Raw genomic sequence first — 13,174 nt, 5'->3', positions numbered from 1 at the left:
AGGGGACATCTATTGAAACTACTACTTAACTTGTTATATATAATGTATCTGAGAAGAAAAGTATTTGTAGGTACTTATAGTGTTTTAGTGAAACACTATACTTATAGTGTACTTATAGTTATTGTGAAAATAACTTAGGTAATATTTGCTTATCCAAAAATGCATGTACATAGTAGAAAATTAATTATTTTATTGACTATTTTTTTATTTAATGCACCTAAAAAAAGTTCTGCTTTTGCTAAGCCAGTTTTTCTGACAGTATATTATAAATGTACATTTTATTTTCTTTGCTTTATAGTGAAGAGCTCAGAAAAGAAGCAAGGCAATTAAAACGGGAACTCTTAGCAGCAAAACAGAAAAAAGAAACTGCTGCAAAAGTGGAGAAAGGAACTGAAGGTAAGTGCTTTGATGGGTTTGCTTTATTATTTAGTAGTGTATACGTGAGAGAGAGAATGCTAGGGGAACCTCAGGTGACTATCAGGAGCTGTCCACTTCCTGTTTTGAGGTTGTGTCCTTAACTGAACCTGCAGCTCACTGGATGTCTAAGCCCCAGACGTCCTCCTGTTTCCACCTCCCTGCTACTTGGGTACAGGTGCATTCCAGTGTGCCCAGCTTTCTCTGTGGGTTCTTGGGACCCAGAATTAGTTACTCATGCTTGTGCATGGAGCACTTCAACAAATTAGCCATTACCTCAGCCTTTTACTCTGTTTCTTTTTTGTTGTTGTTGTTCTTTTTTTTAATTAAATTTTTATTTTTTAATATTAGTTACAGTTTATTAACTTTGTATCCCAGTTGTATCCCACTCCCTCATTCCCTCCCATCCCACCCTCCTTCCCTCATCTTCTCCTTACTACTTTCCAAGTCCACTGAGAGGGGAAGATCTCCTCCCCTTTCATCTGACCCTAGCTTATCAGTATCTTCAGGCCTGGCTGCTAAGTCCTCCTCTGTGGCTTAGCAGGCGGGTGGAGTGTGGGGAGTCAAAGAGCCAGCCATTGAGTTCATGTCAGAAATAGTCCCTGTTCCCCTTACTAGGGTACCCATTTGGATACTGAACTACCATGGGCAGGGGATCTAGGTTATATCTAAACATGGTCCTTGGTTGCAGATACAGTCTCACAAAAGACCCCTGTGCCCAGATATATTTGGTCCTTGTGGAGCTCCTATCCTCTCCAGGTCATATTAACTCCCCCTTCTTTCATATGATTCCCTGTACTCTGCTGAAGGTTTGGTTATGAGTCTCAGCATCTTCTTTGATACACTGCTAGGTAGAGACTTTCAGAGGCCCCCAGTGGTAGGCTCCTGTCCTGTTACTTCTTTTCTCCTACTTCCAATGTCCATCCCATTTGTCTTGCTAAGTGAGGGTTGATCATCTTACCCGGGGTCCTCTTTCTTGTTTATCTTCTTTAAATGTACAGATTTTAGTATATTTATCCTATCTGATAGGTCTAGTACCCACTTATAAGTGAGTATATGCTGTGTGTGTCTTTCGGGATAGCTCACTCAGAATGATCTTTTCTAGATCCCACCATTTGCCTGCAAATTTCACGATTTCCTTGTTTTTAATCACTGAGTAGTATTCCATTGTGTAAAAGTACCACAATTTCTGTATCCATTCCTCTGTTGATGGACATCTGAGTTGTTTCCAGTTTATAGCTATTACAAATAAAGCTGCTACAAACATGGCTGAACAAATGTCCTTGTTATGTACTTGAGCATCTTTTGGATATATGCCTAGGAGCTGGATCTTGAGAAAGCGCTATTCCTAATTGTCTGAAAAAGCACCAGATTGATTCCTAAAGTGGTTGTACAAGTTTACATTCCCACCAGCAATAGAGGAGAGTTCCCCTTTCTCCACAACCTCTCCAACATGTGTTGTCATTTGAGTTTTTGATCTTAGCCATTCTGATGGGTGTCAGGTGAAATCTCAGGGTCATTATGATTTGTATCTCCCTGATGACTAAGGATGTTAAGCATCTCTTTAAGTGTTTCTCTGCCATTCTATATTCCTCTACAAAGAATTGTCTGTTTAGCTCCAAACCCCATTTTTTAATTGGATTTCTTGATTTATTGCTTTTTAACTTCTTTAGTTCTTTATATATCCTGGATATCAGCCCTCTGTCAGATATAGGGTTGGTGAAGATCCTTTCCCAGTCTGTAGGCTGTCATTTTGTTCTGACAACAGTGTCCTTTGCTTTACAGAAGCTTTTCAGTTTCATGAGGTCCCATTTATTGATTGTTGTTCTTAGAGCCTGTGCTGTTGGTGTTCTGTTCAAGAAGTTATCTCCTGTACCAGTGAATTCTAGGCTCTTCCCCACATTTTCTTCTAACCGATTTAGTGTATCTGGTTTTATGTTGAGGTCTTTGATCCACTTGGACTTTAGTTTTGTTCAGGGTGATAAATATGGTTCTGTTTTCATTTTTCTGCATGTAGACATCCAGTTAGACCAGCACCATTTGTTGAAGATGCTGTCTTTTTTCCATTGAATGGTTTTGGCTTCTTTGTCAAAAATCAAGTATTCATAGGTGTGTGAGTTTATTTCTGGATCTTCTATTTGGTTCCGTTGATCCTCCTTTTTGTTTCTATGCCAAAACCATGCGGTTTTTATTACTATTGCTCTGTAGCACAGCTTGAGATCAGGGATGGAACTACCTCCACATGATTTGTTGTTGTACAGGATCGTTTTGGAAATTCTGGGTTTTTTGTTTCTCCATGTAAAGCTGAGAATTTTTCTTTCAAGGTCTCTAAAGAATGATGTTGGTATTTTGTTGGGAATTGCATTGAATTGGTAGATTGCTTTTGGCAGGATGGCCATTTTCACTATGTTAATCCTACCAATCCATGAGCACCAATCCATGAGATCTTTCCATCTTCTGATATCGTCTTCATTTCTTTCTTCAGAGAGTTAAGTTTTTTTTTCAAACAGGTCTTTCACTTGATTGGTTAGAGTCACTCCAAGGTACTTTATGTTGTTAGTGGCTATTGTGAAGGGTGTTGTTTCCCTGATTTCTTTCTCGGCCCCTTTGTCTTTGGTATACAGGAGGGCTTCTGATTTTTTTTAGTTCATTTTGTATCCAGCCACTTTGCTGAAATGTTTATCAGCTGGGAGATCTCTGGTTGAATTTTTGGGGTCGCTCATGTATACTATCTTATCATCTGCGAATAGTGAAACTTTGACCTCTTCCTTTCCGATATGTATCCCCTTGATCTCCTTCAACTGTCTTATTGCTTTAGGTAGGACTTCGAGTACTATGTTGAAGAAATATGGAGAGAGTGGGAGCCTTGCCTTGTCCCTGATTTCAATAGAATTGATTTAAGTTTCTCTCCATTGAGTTTAATTACTCTGTTTCTTGATACCCTTATTTTCTAACATCTTCAAATCTCCTAGTTTTCCTCCTCTTCTTCCTCCTTCTCAAGGATTATCAGTTTGGGTGGTTTGTTTGCTTGTTTGTTTTCCTGAAAACATGCTCTGGGAAGTAAATAAAATGTTTCCACATACAGAGATTATTTTTCTGAGAAGTAAATTTGATTCAAAAAGGATCATGATTATTGCCTTTAAGTAAGCTTATCGAGAACTTACCAAGCACTTAAAACCAGATAAGACTTAGTGTTGCTGTAATATGTAACTGGATTAAAAGTGCACAGAAACTGTTCATTCTTTTTATACTGCACACTCTTTAGGTCATTTAAGTATTTTAGACCTAAACTAGGATTCATACAAACATTTATGTGTTGGTTTGAATAGTATTAAATATCTGCTCGATTTTGTTGCTGTCGTTGATGTTTTAACCTATGTCTATTTGTGCATACCTGTACATACACAGAGGTGCATATGTGGAGGGCGGTGTGTAGAGGTCAGAGGGAAAGTTCAGATATTAGCTTCAGCTATGCAACTTGTTTGAGATATGTTCTCTTGGTGCTCACCACTGTGCACTTGGGTTAGTGGGCCTTGGAGCTTCTAGGAATTCTCTGTCTGTCTGTCTGTCTGTCTCTCTCTCTCTCTACCTCTTCCCCGTCCTTCCTCCCTCTCTCTGTCCTCTCTCATTTCACCATAGGAACACTGAGAATGCAGATGAGCACACTCACACCTGACTTTATGTGGGCTCCCGGTATGCTAACTGAGGTCCTTATGTAAAGTGACTTTGCCCACTGAGCCATCTCACTTATTCCATTCATGTTTGGTTTTACTCCACAATAAGACACAGAAAGTACTGCACAGTTTCTATATTGTTTTGTGAAAAACAACAACCAAAAAGACCAGTGTCAGAAAAACCTGTTCTACTTCACTAAAATCTTGTAACTATTTCATAACAGAGCATGTAATGTTCAGCTTCCAGTATCATTTCTTGGAACCTTTAAACCAGTTTTCTTTCATGTAATCATGTGTTATACTATAATTTCCACTTTAGCATAATCATGAGTTCTGTTCAGTTGCCTCTAAGGAGTGTAGTAAATTTGCTGAAACCTGTCACTTTGTGTGGACAGCTTCACCCTCATGCTCTTGTGAAACCTAGAGCATATTCATGTTAGATTTTGAAGTGGTTACTGGAGTTCTGTTTAAGAAAATAATATACATTGTATATTTTGCCTTAAAGAAAATATATGCTGATACAAAACAGCAGTATATTAATTGTGAAATATATTATTGTTATAAGCAGTCTAGCTCATAGCTGCTTAGAAACATAATTCAGAGATTATTTGGATTGTTATCTCCCGGTAACTTGAAATGAAGACAGATCCTTGAGGAAAAATTCAAGTCACTGGAGTTTATGTTTGAATAAGTTGCTAAAACTTTAAATCATCCATAATGTCTCAAATTGCAAAGCCAAGGATGAATATATTCATGACAAGCTCATGTAGTTAAAACTATAACTCAGAATAGATAATGGCTGTTTTGACAGTATAGATTTGAAATAATTTCAGTAAGGATTATTATAGATGTAATTTTCTCACGGGATAGTTTCTTATATTAAAAGCATGTTAAATATGTAATAGTATTTCTGCTGGACTGGAAAGGTCTTGTACTTACTTATGTTATTCCCTTTTGAGCTAATAACTATAAGTACCCCGTGTGTCGAGACCCCTCTGGAGCCGGGTATAGGGTGGGCAATAGGGAGGGCTCTGCTATGGCTCAGGGATAGAAGAAGTGAGCAGGGGCCGATGTGCATCAGGGATATGGTGTGCCTCTGTCTGCTTTGAGAGGCTCAAGAGAGCTAGGGAGAGAAAGCCTCTGCTTACTCCCTAAAAAACAGGGGGCTCTCTAGACCCTGTAGGTTAAAACAAACTGTAGTGAACTCTTGTGTGTCACAGTTAGAAAGACATTGGTATTAATAATTTTCTTCTTTTTTGTTTTCTGTATATCATGTAGAAATAGTTGGATTTGTCCTGAATCTGAATGATGAAATTAGCTTTCAAAATGTAGGGCTGGTTGTTTGCTTGTGTCATTGTATTTTTTAAGCTTTCATAATCAACTGTTTTTAAAAACTCTATTATTTTGAGATAATTTTAAAGCATACTCAGTTCATTTCTAATGACCTTGAATACTTTTTGGCTCATTTATATTAGTGTGCATGTGTCTGTGTGTGTGTGTCTGTGTGTGTGTGTGTGTGTGTTCAAGGGTGTGTTTGTAGAGGTCAGTGGTCACCTTCCATTTGAGGGTGGGTCTCTCTTGCTGTTTTCTAATGTGTGCGCTCTAGGTTTGCTGGTCCTCAAGCTTCCACACTGACTGCCATATCTCTGCCTTCCTCCACTGTAGGAGTGCCAGGGCTGTGAATGTGTATTACTACATCTGGCATTATGCATGGATTCTAGGATTGGAATTTAGATAATCAGGCTTGCACAGCAAACACCTTTACCAGCTGAGCCATCTTGACGCCCAATCTTGAAAAGCTATTATACTTATCACATGTCATAATTCTGCGTTTCCATGTACTTACAACAAAGATCTTTTGTAGTGCAGTGGTCTAAGCAAAGCAATTAGTGCTGTACCGTGCTGCTGACTAACTGCAGCCCTCCTGGAAGCTGAATCCTAATAGAACCCTTTTTCTGTGTAAGACTCCATGTTGCCTTAGCTTTCTGCCGTCTTCAACTCTGTTACCTAGTAGCATATCTTTTATCCTTTTATCCTTCCATATCTTTTATCACCTTGATAGTTTAAAGCAGTAGTTCTCAATCTGTGGGCCACAATCCTGTGGGGCCCAGATATCTGATATCCTCCATATCAGATGTTTATATTCTGACACAGTTATGAAGTAGCAATGAAATAATTTTATGATTGGGTTCACCACAACATGAGAAACTGTGTTAAAGGATCGCAGCATTAGGAAGGTTGAGAATTACTGCTTTAAAGAGTCCTAGTTCAATGTTTTGTAGAATATCTGTCAGTTAGTTTGGTTTCTCATAGCATGTTTTAGAAACATTGACACTGAGATTGTGCTCCTTGTCCACGCATTGTCAGCAGTCCAGTGTTGTCTGCTGACTCACGTAGCGTCACCGTACGCGGCTGTTACCGTGCTGCTCTATGCTACGCCACCCTACACTGTGCTGTTCTTCATCCCTTTACAGTTTAGAAGAATTTGGGGACAGACACTGTGAGACTATTCAAACGCCCTACTTCTCTTCAACATTCATTTTATCATCTACTGGTAAATAGTAGATTTTTCCTCTAGTTAGTTATTGTGATATCCTAATGGTGTCATTCTCTTTTGGTTGGCTTCTGTTACTTTTATTACTTGAAATAAAAGAAAAGCCTCATTTAGAAGTACAGAGGAAGAAAGAGGAGATCTACTCTTTATTCCATTATGGGCTTATTATTATCCATATTAGTCTTAATTTAAGAATCAGAAATTAACATTTATTTTCAAATTTTTCCAGCATTAGCTATGAATATCTCTTTCATGGTCGCTCCTGAGTTCTTTCAACTTGCCTCCATTCTTGAGTACTTTCCTACTTTCTAATACCACAAGTGTTCTTATATTTGCCTTTCCCTAGACCTGAAGTCTCTTCTTCAAGGCTCATGCTTGTTTGACTGTTCTTTATAAAACATGAGCTAAACACTAAATGAGCCATCTTATGTTGATTCTCATGTTGCTAGGAACCTATTGCTTTATCAAAAGATTTATTTTTATTTGGTGTGTGTGTGTGTGTGTGTGTGTGTGTGTGTGTTCACTCCATGTATACAGGTACCACAGAGGCCACAGGGGTATGGATGCCTTGGAATTGGAGTTACAGGTGGTTGTAAGCCACCTGATGTGAGCTCAGGGACTAGAACACTGAGAAGGGATTCTCTGCAAAGGCAGTGAGCACTTCTGAGACATCTGTCCTGCTCCAGGAATCGTAACTTTGAGATTTCTTTGCTATTCGTGTTTACAAAGTTCAGTAGGCTACTTCTGTATTGTTTTGTTTTGTTTCAAGATTTATTCATGTATTTTCTATCTGTGGGTGTTTTGTGTTTATGTACATCTTCACAGCAAAAAGAGGGCCTCTGATCCCCTGGGAATATATATACAAGAGCATCAAACTATGGACCCTATTTTATTATCACTGTTTGTGCTGTATGTGTAGTTTGGTGTAGCCCTTCCTAACGCCTATTTATGAAATACATTATAAATTATCTTTCTTGGAATTTTGTTTCCTCTAAACATACTTTGAACTTTTAAAATTGGCACATGTTGGTGATGTGATAGTAGAAAAATGATTATTATGAAAGATTTATGAATTTCAGAAAACACCACTTTATGTTTCAAAAACAGTGTTGCTGTGCAAGTTTTAAGCAAATGGAACTTCTTCCTGTGATTATAGATAATATCACAAGTCATCTTACCACGCAAAGTTTTAGAAACAAAGAATTTGAATATCATTCAGCACATGCCAGAACTCTATCTGCCTTCCCAGTCATCAGATATTCCAAGGTTCGCTTTGTGAACATATCCAGAGATACTTGTGTGTGTTTCTATAAAGTAAGATTCACACATAAAAAGAAATTGGAAAGTGTTATTTGACCTTGGCTTTGTAGAGTTATACATCAGTTGAACTAAATATTCTCATGAACCCATTCCAGAAAGATTTTGCAATTGGGCTGTGCAGCTATATATCTGGCTTTTGTAAAACATTTCATTTTCAGTCCAAGACTACATTATCCAGTATTCTGGATACTAGGTGATGTGTTCTTTTGAATGTGCTAGCTATATATAGCAGCTTAATTCAGTAATAAACTTGAGGAGAAACATAAAATTTGTCACTTGTCTTCTATTTGCTCTTAATTTTTATTGCATTCAGTTTGTGTTTGTGTGTGTGTACATGTATGCATACAGGTACACACATGCCACAGAACATGCATGTTGGTCAGAGAATAACTTGCAGGAGTTGATTCTCTATTTCTACCATGTGGGTCCTAGGTATCAAACCACACCAGGTGTGATTGCAGCCACCTCACTGGCCTCCTATTTACTTTTTACAGACTGCAGACAATACCTAAGTCAATGTTTTAGTAAAGAAAATAAACCAAATATCAAAGACTAAAACCATTACAGTCATCCAATTAAAATTTTCATATTAATTTGAAATTAGACCTTGTAATATTCAAAATAGTTCCTTCCCTTAGTTGATTACAGAATCTGCAGTTGATTCTAAGAGAAAAACCCAATTTAGGTAAACAAGGAACATAGCGTTTGGTTTAGATACCAACAATATCAAAAGAGATGTACTGCCGGACACTCTTATTTATAGCCCAAGAGCCCCATTAGTCCCACTGTAAGCCACCCTGGCTTGTGCACCATACTGCTGTGGGGGCTAATAAATTTACAATAAGATTTATAATTAATTGTTGATAAAGTTGGTTTCCTGTGTTAGCTCTTTCGGGTTTTTTTACTAAAATACATAATCCTTTTCATTTAATTATGTCTAAATCTTTTCCGGGTTTTTTAAGTGTCATCATCAGATAAGTAATAACAAACTAAACATAGTCAGTCACACAGAGGTACAGGTCTGGACAGATTCTTTAATGAGCTTTATGGAGATAAGGTGTCAGATCCCCCTTAAAGTTCTCAGCAGACAATGCCTGCTTTGTGATTCTTGCCAGAAGCGAGAGAAGGGCAATCTGAGCTTATAAATCAAGGACGAATTTCAAAGAGGTGCAGTGCACCTCTCTGAGTACATCTTGCCATTGCAAGTTGCCTCTGTCTTGTAGTACTACATTAATCAGACCAGGAGCCTCGGGCTTGACTCAGTGTGAAAGTATACATATTTACTACTTCCTATCTATCCAATGTATAATGTTAAAGTAGCTTAATCTTGACTTCTATGGGAAACAAAAACCCACATGGAATATTTGCTCTCTGCTAACCTAAGAGCACACATGATGAGTTCTCATTGAGCAAACTGGCCCTTTTCCCAAGCTTTTAACTTTCTCCAGGTGCTCCTGAGTCATTTCTCCCACCCCTTAGAGGCCAAAAGTTCCAGAAGTCTCCTCCTAATTTAGGTGTTAATTTTAACTTTATTTGACTAAAAGGTGAAGGATATTTGTGTTTGAATCATAGAAACCTTTTCAGGCCAGGAATCATTCTGTTTCTTCTCATTTAAGCTTTAAAATATCAGGACTGTCTGGATCCTCTTTCTCTATGACCTAGTAAGGCCACCTCACCAGGGGGAGGTGATCAAAGAGCAAGCAACCGAGTTCTTGCCAGAGACTGCCCCTGTTCCCCTTACTAGGGAAGCCCAACGGAGACTGAGCTCCCCATGGGTTCCATGTGAGCAGGGGGTCTAGGTCCCCTCCATGCATGGTCCTTGGTTGATTCATCAGTCTATGCACGACCCCCTGAGCCCAGATTCCTTTTCTCAAATTTTTTTTATTATTAATTACACTTTATTCACTTTGTATCCTCCCTGTAGCTCCCGCTTTCCTCCCCTCCCAGTCCTTCCCTTCTTCCCCCTTCTCCACACATGCCCCTTCCCAAGTCCACTGATAGGGAAGGTCTTCTTTTCCTTCCTTCTGATCCTAGTCTATTAGGTCTCATCAGGAGTGGCTGCATTGTCTTCCTCTGTAGCCTGGTAAGGCTGCTCCCCCCTCAGGGGGAGGTGATCAAAGAGCAGGCCAATCAGTTCATGTCAGAGACAGTCCCTGTTACTGTTACTATGGAACCCACTTGGACTCTGAACTGCCATGGGCTACATCTATGCAGGGGTTCTAGGTTTACTCCATGCATGGTACGTGGTTGGAGTATCAGTCTTAGGAAAGTCTCCTGTGCCCAGATTTTTTAGCTCTGTTTGTCTCCTTGTGGAGCTCCTGTCCCCTCCAGGTCTTTCAATCTCCCCCTTCTTCCCTAAGATTCCCTGCACTCTGCTCTTTGATCACTTTCTCCTGGCAAGGTGGCCTTATGAGGCTACACAGAAAGAGGATCCAGACAGTCCTGATGAGACCTGATAGGCTAGGGTCAGATAGTAGGGGAGGAGGACCTCCCCTATCAGTGGACTAGAGGAGAGACATTGGGGGGGAAGAAAGAGGGAGGGTGGGACCGGGAGGAGATGAAAGAGGGAGGTACAGCTGGGATACAAAGTGAATAAATTGTAATAAATAATAGTAACAAAAATTTTTTAAATAAAATTCAAAATGGTTTAAATAGTAATGAAGATGTGGGCAGTTATATCTAAAAGGGTGAAAACATGTGTCTCAGTTAGGGTTTCTGTTGCTGTGATAAAATACGATGATCAAATGCAGCTTCAGAAGGAAAGAGTTTATTTCATCTTACACTTGCACATCATAGTCCATCGCAGAAGGTCAGGGCATGAGCTGAAGGTGGGAAACTGGAGCTGAGGCCATGGAGGAACATTGTTACTGCTTTGCTCACATGATTTGTTCAGCCTGCTTTCTTATAGCACCCAGAACCACAGCCTATCAGCGGCACCACCCACAGTGAGCTGGGCCCTCCCATATCAACCATTCGTGGAGGAAATGTCCAACCGGCTTGCCCACTGGCCACTCAGGTGCGGGGCATTTTCTTAGTTGAAGTTTCCTCCTCTAAAAGGAGTCTAGGTTGAGTCAACTTGACATGATACTACCTAACATAGCATGTGGAATAAGTTAGCAAAAGAAAAGCCAATGCAGGGCCTATTCTATGTATTTTTCTAGCCTACTACGTCATTTGGTTTTTGTCTTTAATTCTGTTACTAAGAGGTATACTGCAAACATTTAGTATGATTCTAGCATAGGGAAGAAGTAACATGTTCAGTAAGGGTCTTTAGCAGGTATCAGGATGTATATACTGTTATACATGAGTTCTGCATATAAAGAGTTGAATCTCTTGCTAACATAAGCGAGAGAAGCTCTCTCATTTGTGAATCCATGGTTCTTGGGGACAGCCATGTTACAAAGCAAAGCACTGCTTGCAAACTTCTTGATATTCCTAGAATGAGGAAATGCTTTTCATTTGGATTTTAAAAGTTGGGTGGTAAACTTTTTTTAATGAAAATTCTAGAAAGGAAATGAATAAATAAATCCATATATGAACAGTCAGGAAGCTGAAGAAGGAAGATCAGGGGTTCAAGACCATTCTAAGTTTCATAGTGAAACCTTGTTTTAGACAGATGAATAGATAGATAGATAGATAGATAGATAGATAGATAGATAGATAGATAGACAGACAAAAATTAAGTAACATCCTTTACAAAATACTGGAATTGTGGGAGAGCATAAAGATAGAAAAAAACATCTATTTAATTCTATTAATATTTAATACTTGTTTTCTCAGACCTTGTCTTCATGACAGAAACATTGTATCTTTGCTCTAGTAATGTAATTTTATTATCGTATGTAACATGCTTTAAAAAAAATCGTATATTGAAACTGACAAGCAAGCCCTAAATTATCAGTTTGCTTTAGGAATATTTATTCTCAGTTCTCTTAGCCAGCATAAGGCATGTTGGATATAGAGCCCATATGTATAAAGATAAAAATAAAAAACTTGTGACTCTGAGCTCTAGAGTATAAAATAAAATATGTATAGCATCAACAGCCAAGGACTCCATTTTTTTAAAATTATCCCTACTGCTCACTCAAAAGAAAAAACTCACTTTTAATCAAGTTTAATTGGTTTGGTAGTATGCCACCACTTCCTTTCTCAAGTGACTTATGATAATTTAGCAAAGAAACATTGGAGTCAGTTTGCTATTTGGATCCTAAATTGAAATAATTAGATTTTTCTACTTAGAAAGTAAAAAGAAGTGATGGGGCTATATGTTCATAATTGTGTTGCTTGATTGTTTTGGTTTAGTATTTAGATCCTCTCGGAGGACAAACTAATAACATTAAAAGTTTGATTATAAACAGCATTCCCATTTAGAAATGGAGTTTAACTTTTCCAGACTACTGTCAAGATCTTATTTTAAGTAAGATGTTTTTCTTTTATGTGACATTTTGTGAGTTTTTTCGCCAAGAATGACAAATGCGCACAGTAACTCATGGGGGTGTTAGCCCCTTCAGCATCCTTTGGCACTCAGTCATTGGGAAGATTCTCCCACAGCTCCACGGTGTACACCTGTTATATTAAAAGTAATTGAGGGCATCTTATTTTGCACAATATTAGACTGGTTTTCTTACATGATTGATGCAATATACTAACAAATTTAAATTGTTATACTTTCCTGTTTCCTCACAAAACTCCTGGCAGGTATTATAATTGTAGCTCTTAAGTCCAAGTATTTTTTTTCCTTAAAAATCAGATAATCATTAAATTATTTGATTAGTTACATCAGTCAGTTTGAAATGTCAACAGACAAAAAGAATAATGAAATTCTAAGAAGTAATGTCCAAATACTAGGAAGTCATTTAGAAATGACTTTGGTGACACAAGAACATTGCACACTGTTCTTTGCTTATTATTTTTAGGAAATGGCCATAGTAGAATGGAAGCCTACTTCAGACTATGCTGTTGAACATTTAAAATGTGACTGTGAGGTAGCCTCAAGGAATGTATTAAGTACCAGAAACTGATCTCGAGGGTGCTCTGGGTATATTGCATTGCATGTCTGTAATTATCATAATTTGGGTTCTGATGGCATCAGCAGCCAGACTTCCTCATCAGAAGCCAAAGGCCAACCATTGCCAGGACTCAGTGAGCACCAGCCAGCACAGTGAGAACATTGACACCAGTACCTGGTCCCCAGACCATTGCTCTTTCCAAG

General features: G+C 38.5%; 1 protein-coding gene across 1 annotated transcript in view; it reads left to right on the top strand.

Annotated features, from left to right (window-relative positions):
* Cwc27 (CWC27 spliceosome associated cyclophilin) overlaps positions 1 to 13,174 on the top strand; it is a 204,292-nt gene that overhangs the window by 118,440 nt on the left and 72,678 nt on the right. The window contains exon 11 of the mRNA XM_060385687.1: positions 299 to 396. Coding sequence (XP_060241670.1) covers positions 299 to 396 — 98 coding nt within the window. The remainder of the gene's footprint in view (positions 1 to 298; positions 397 to 13,174) is intronic.

This window comes from Meriones unguiculatus, chromosome 6, assembly GCF_030254825.1.
Source record: "Meriones unguiculatus strain TT.TT164.6M chromosome 6, Bangor_MerUng_6.1, whole genome shotgun sequence".
Classification (NCBI taxonomy): domain Eukaryota; kingdom Metazoa; phylum Chordata; class Mammalia; order Rodentia; family Muridae; genus Meriones; species Meriones unguiculatus.
Note: the sequence above shows the minus strand (reverse complement) of the source record. Positions and strands in the feature narration are given on the sequence as shown.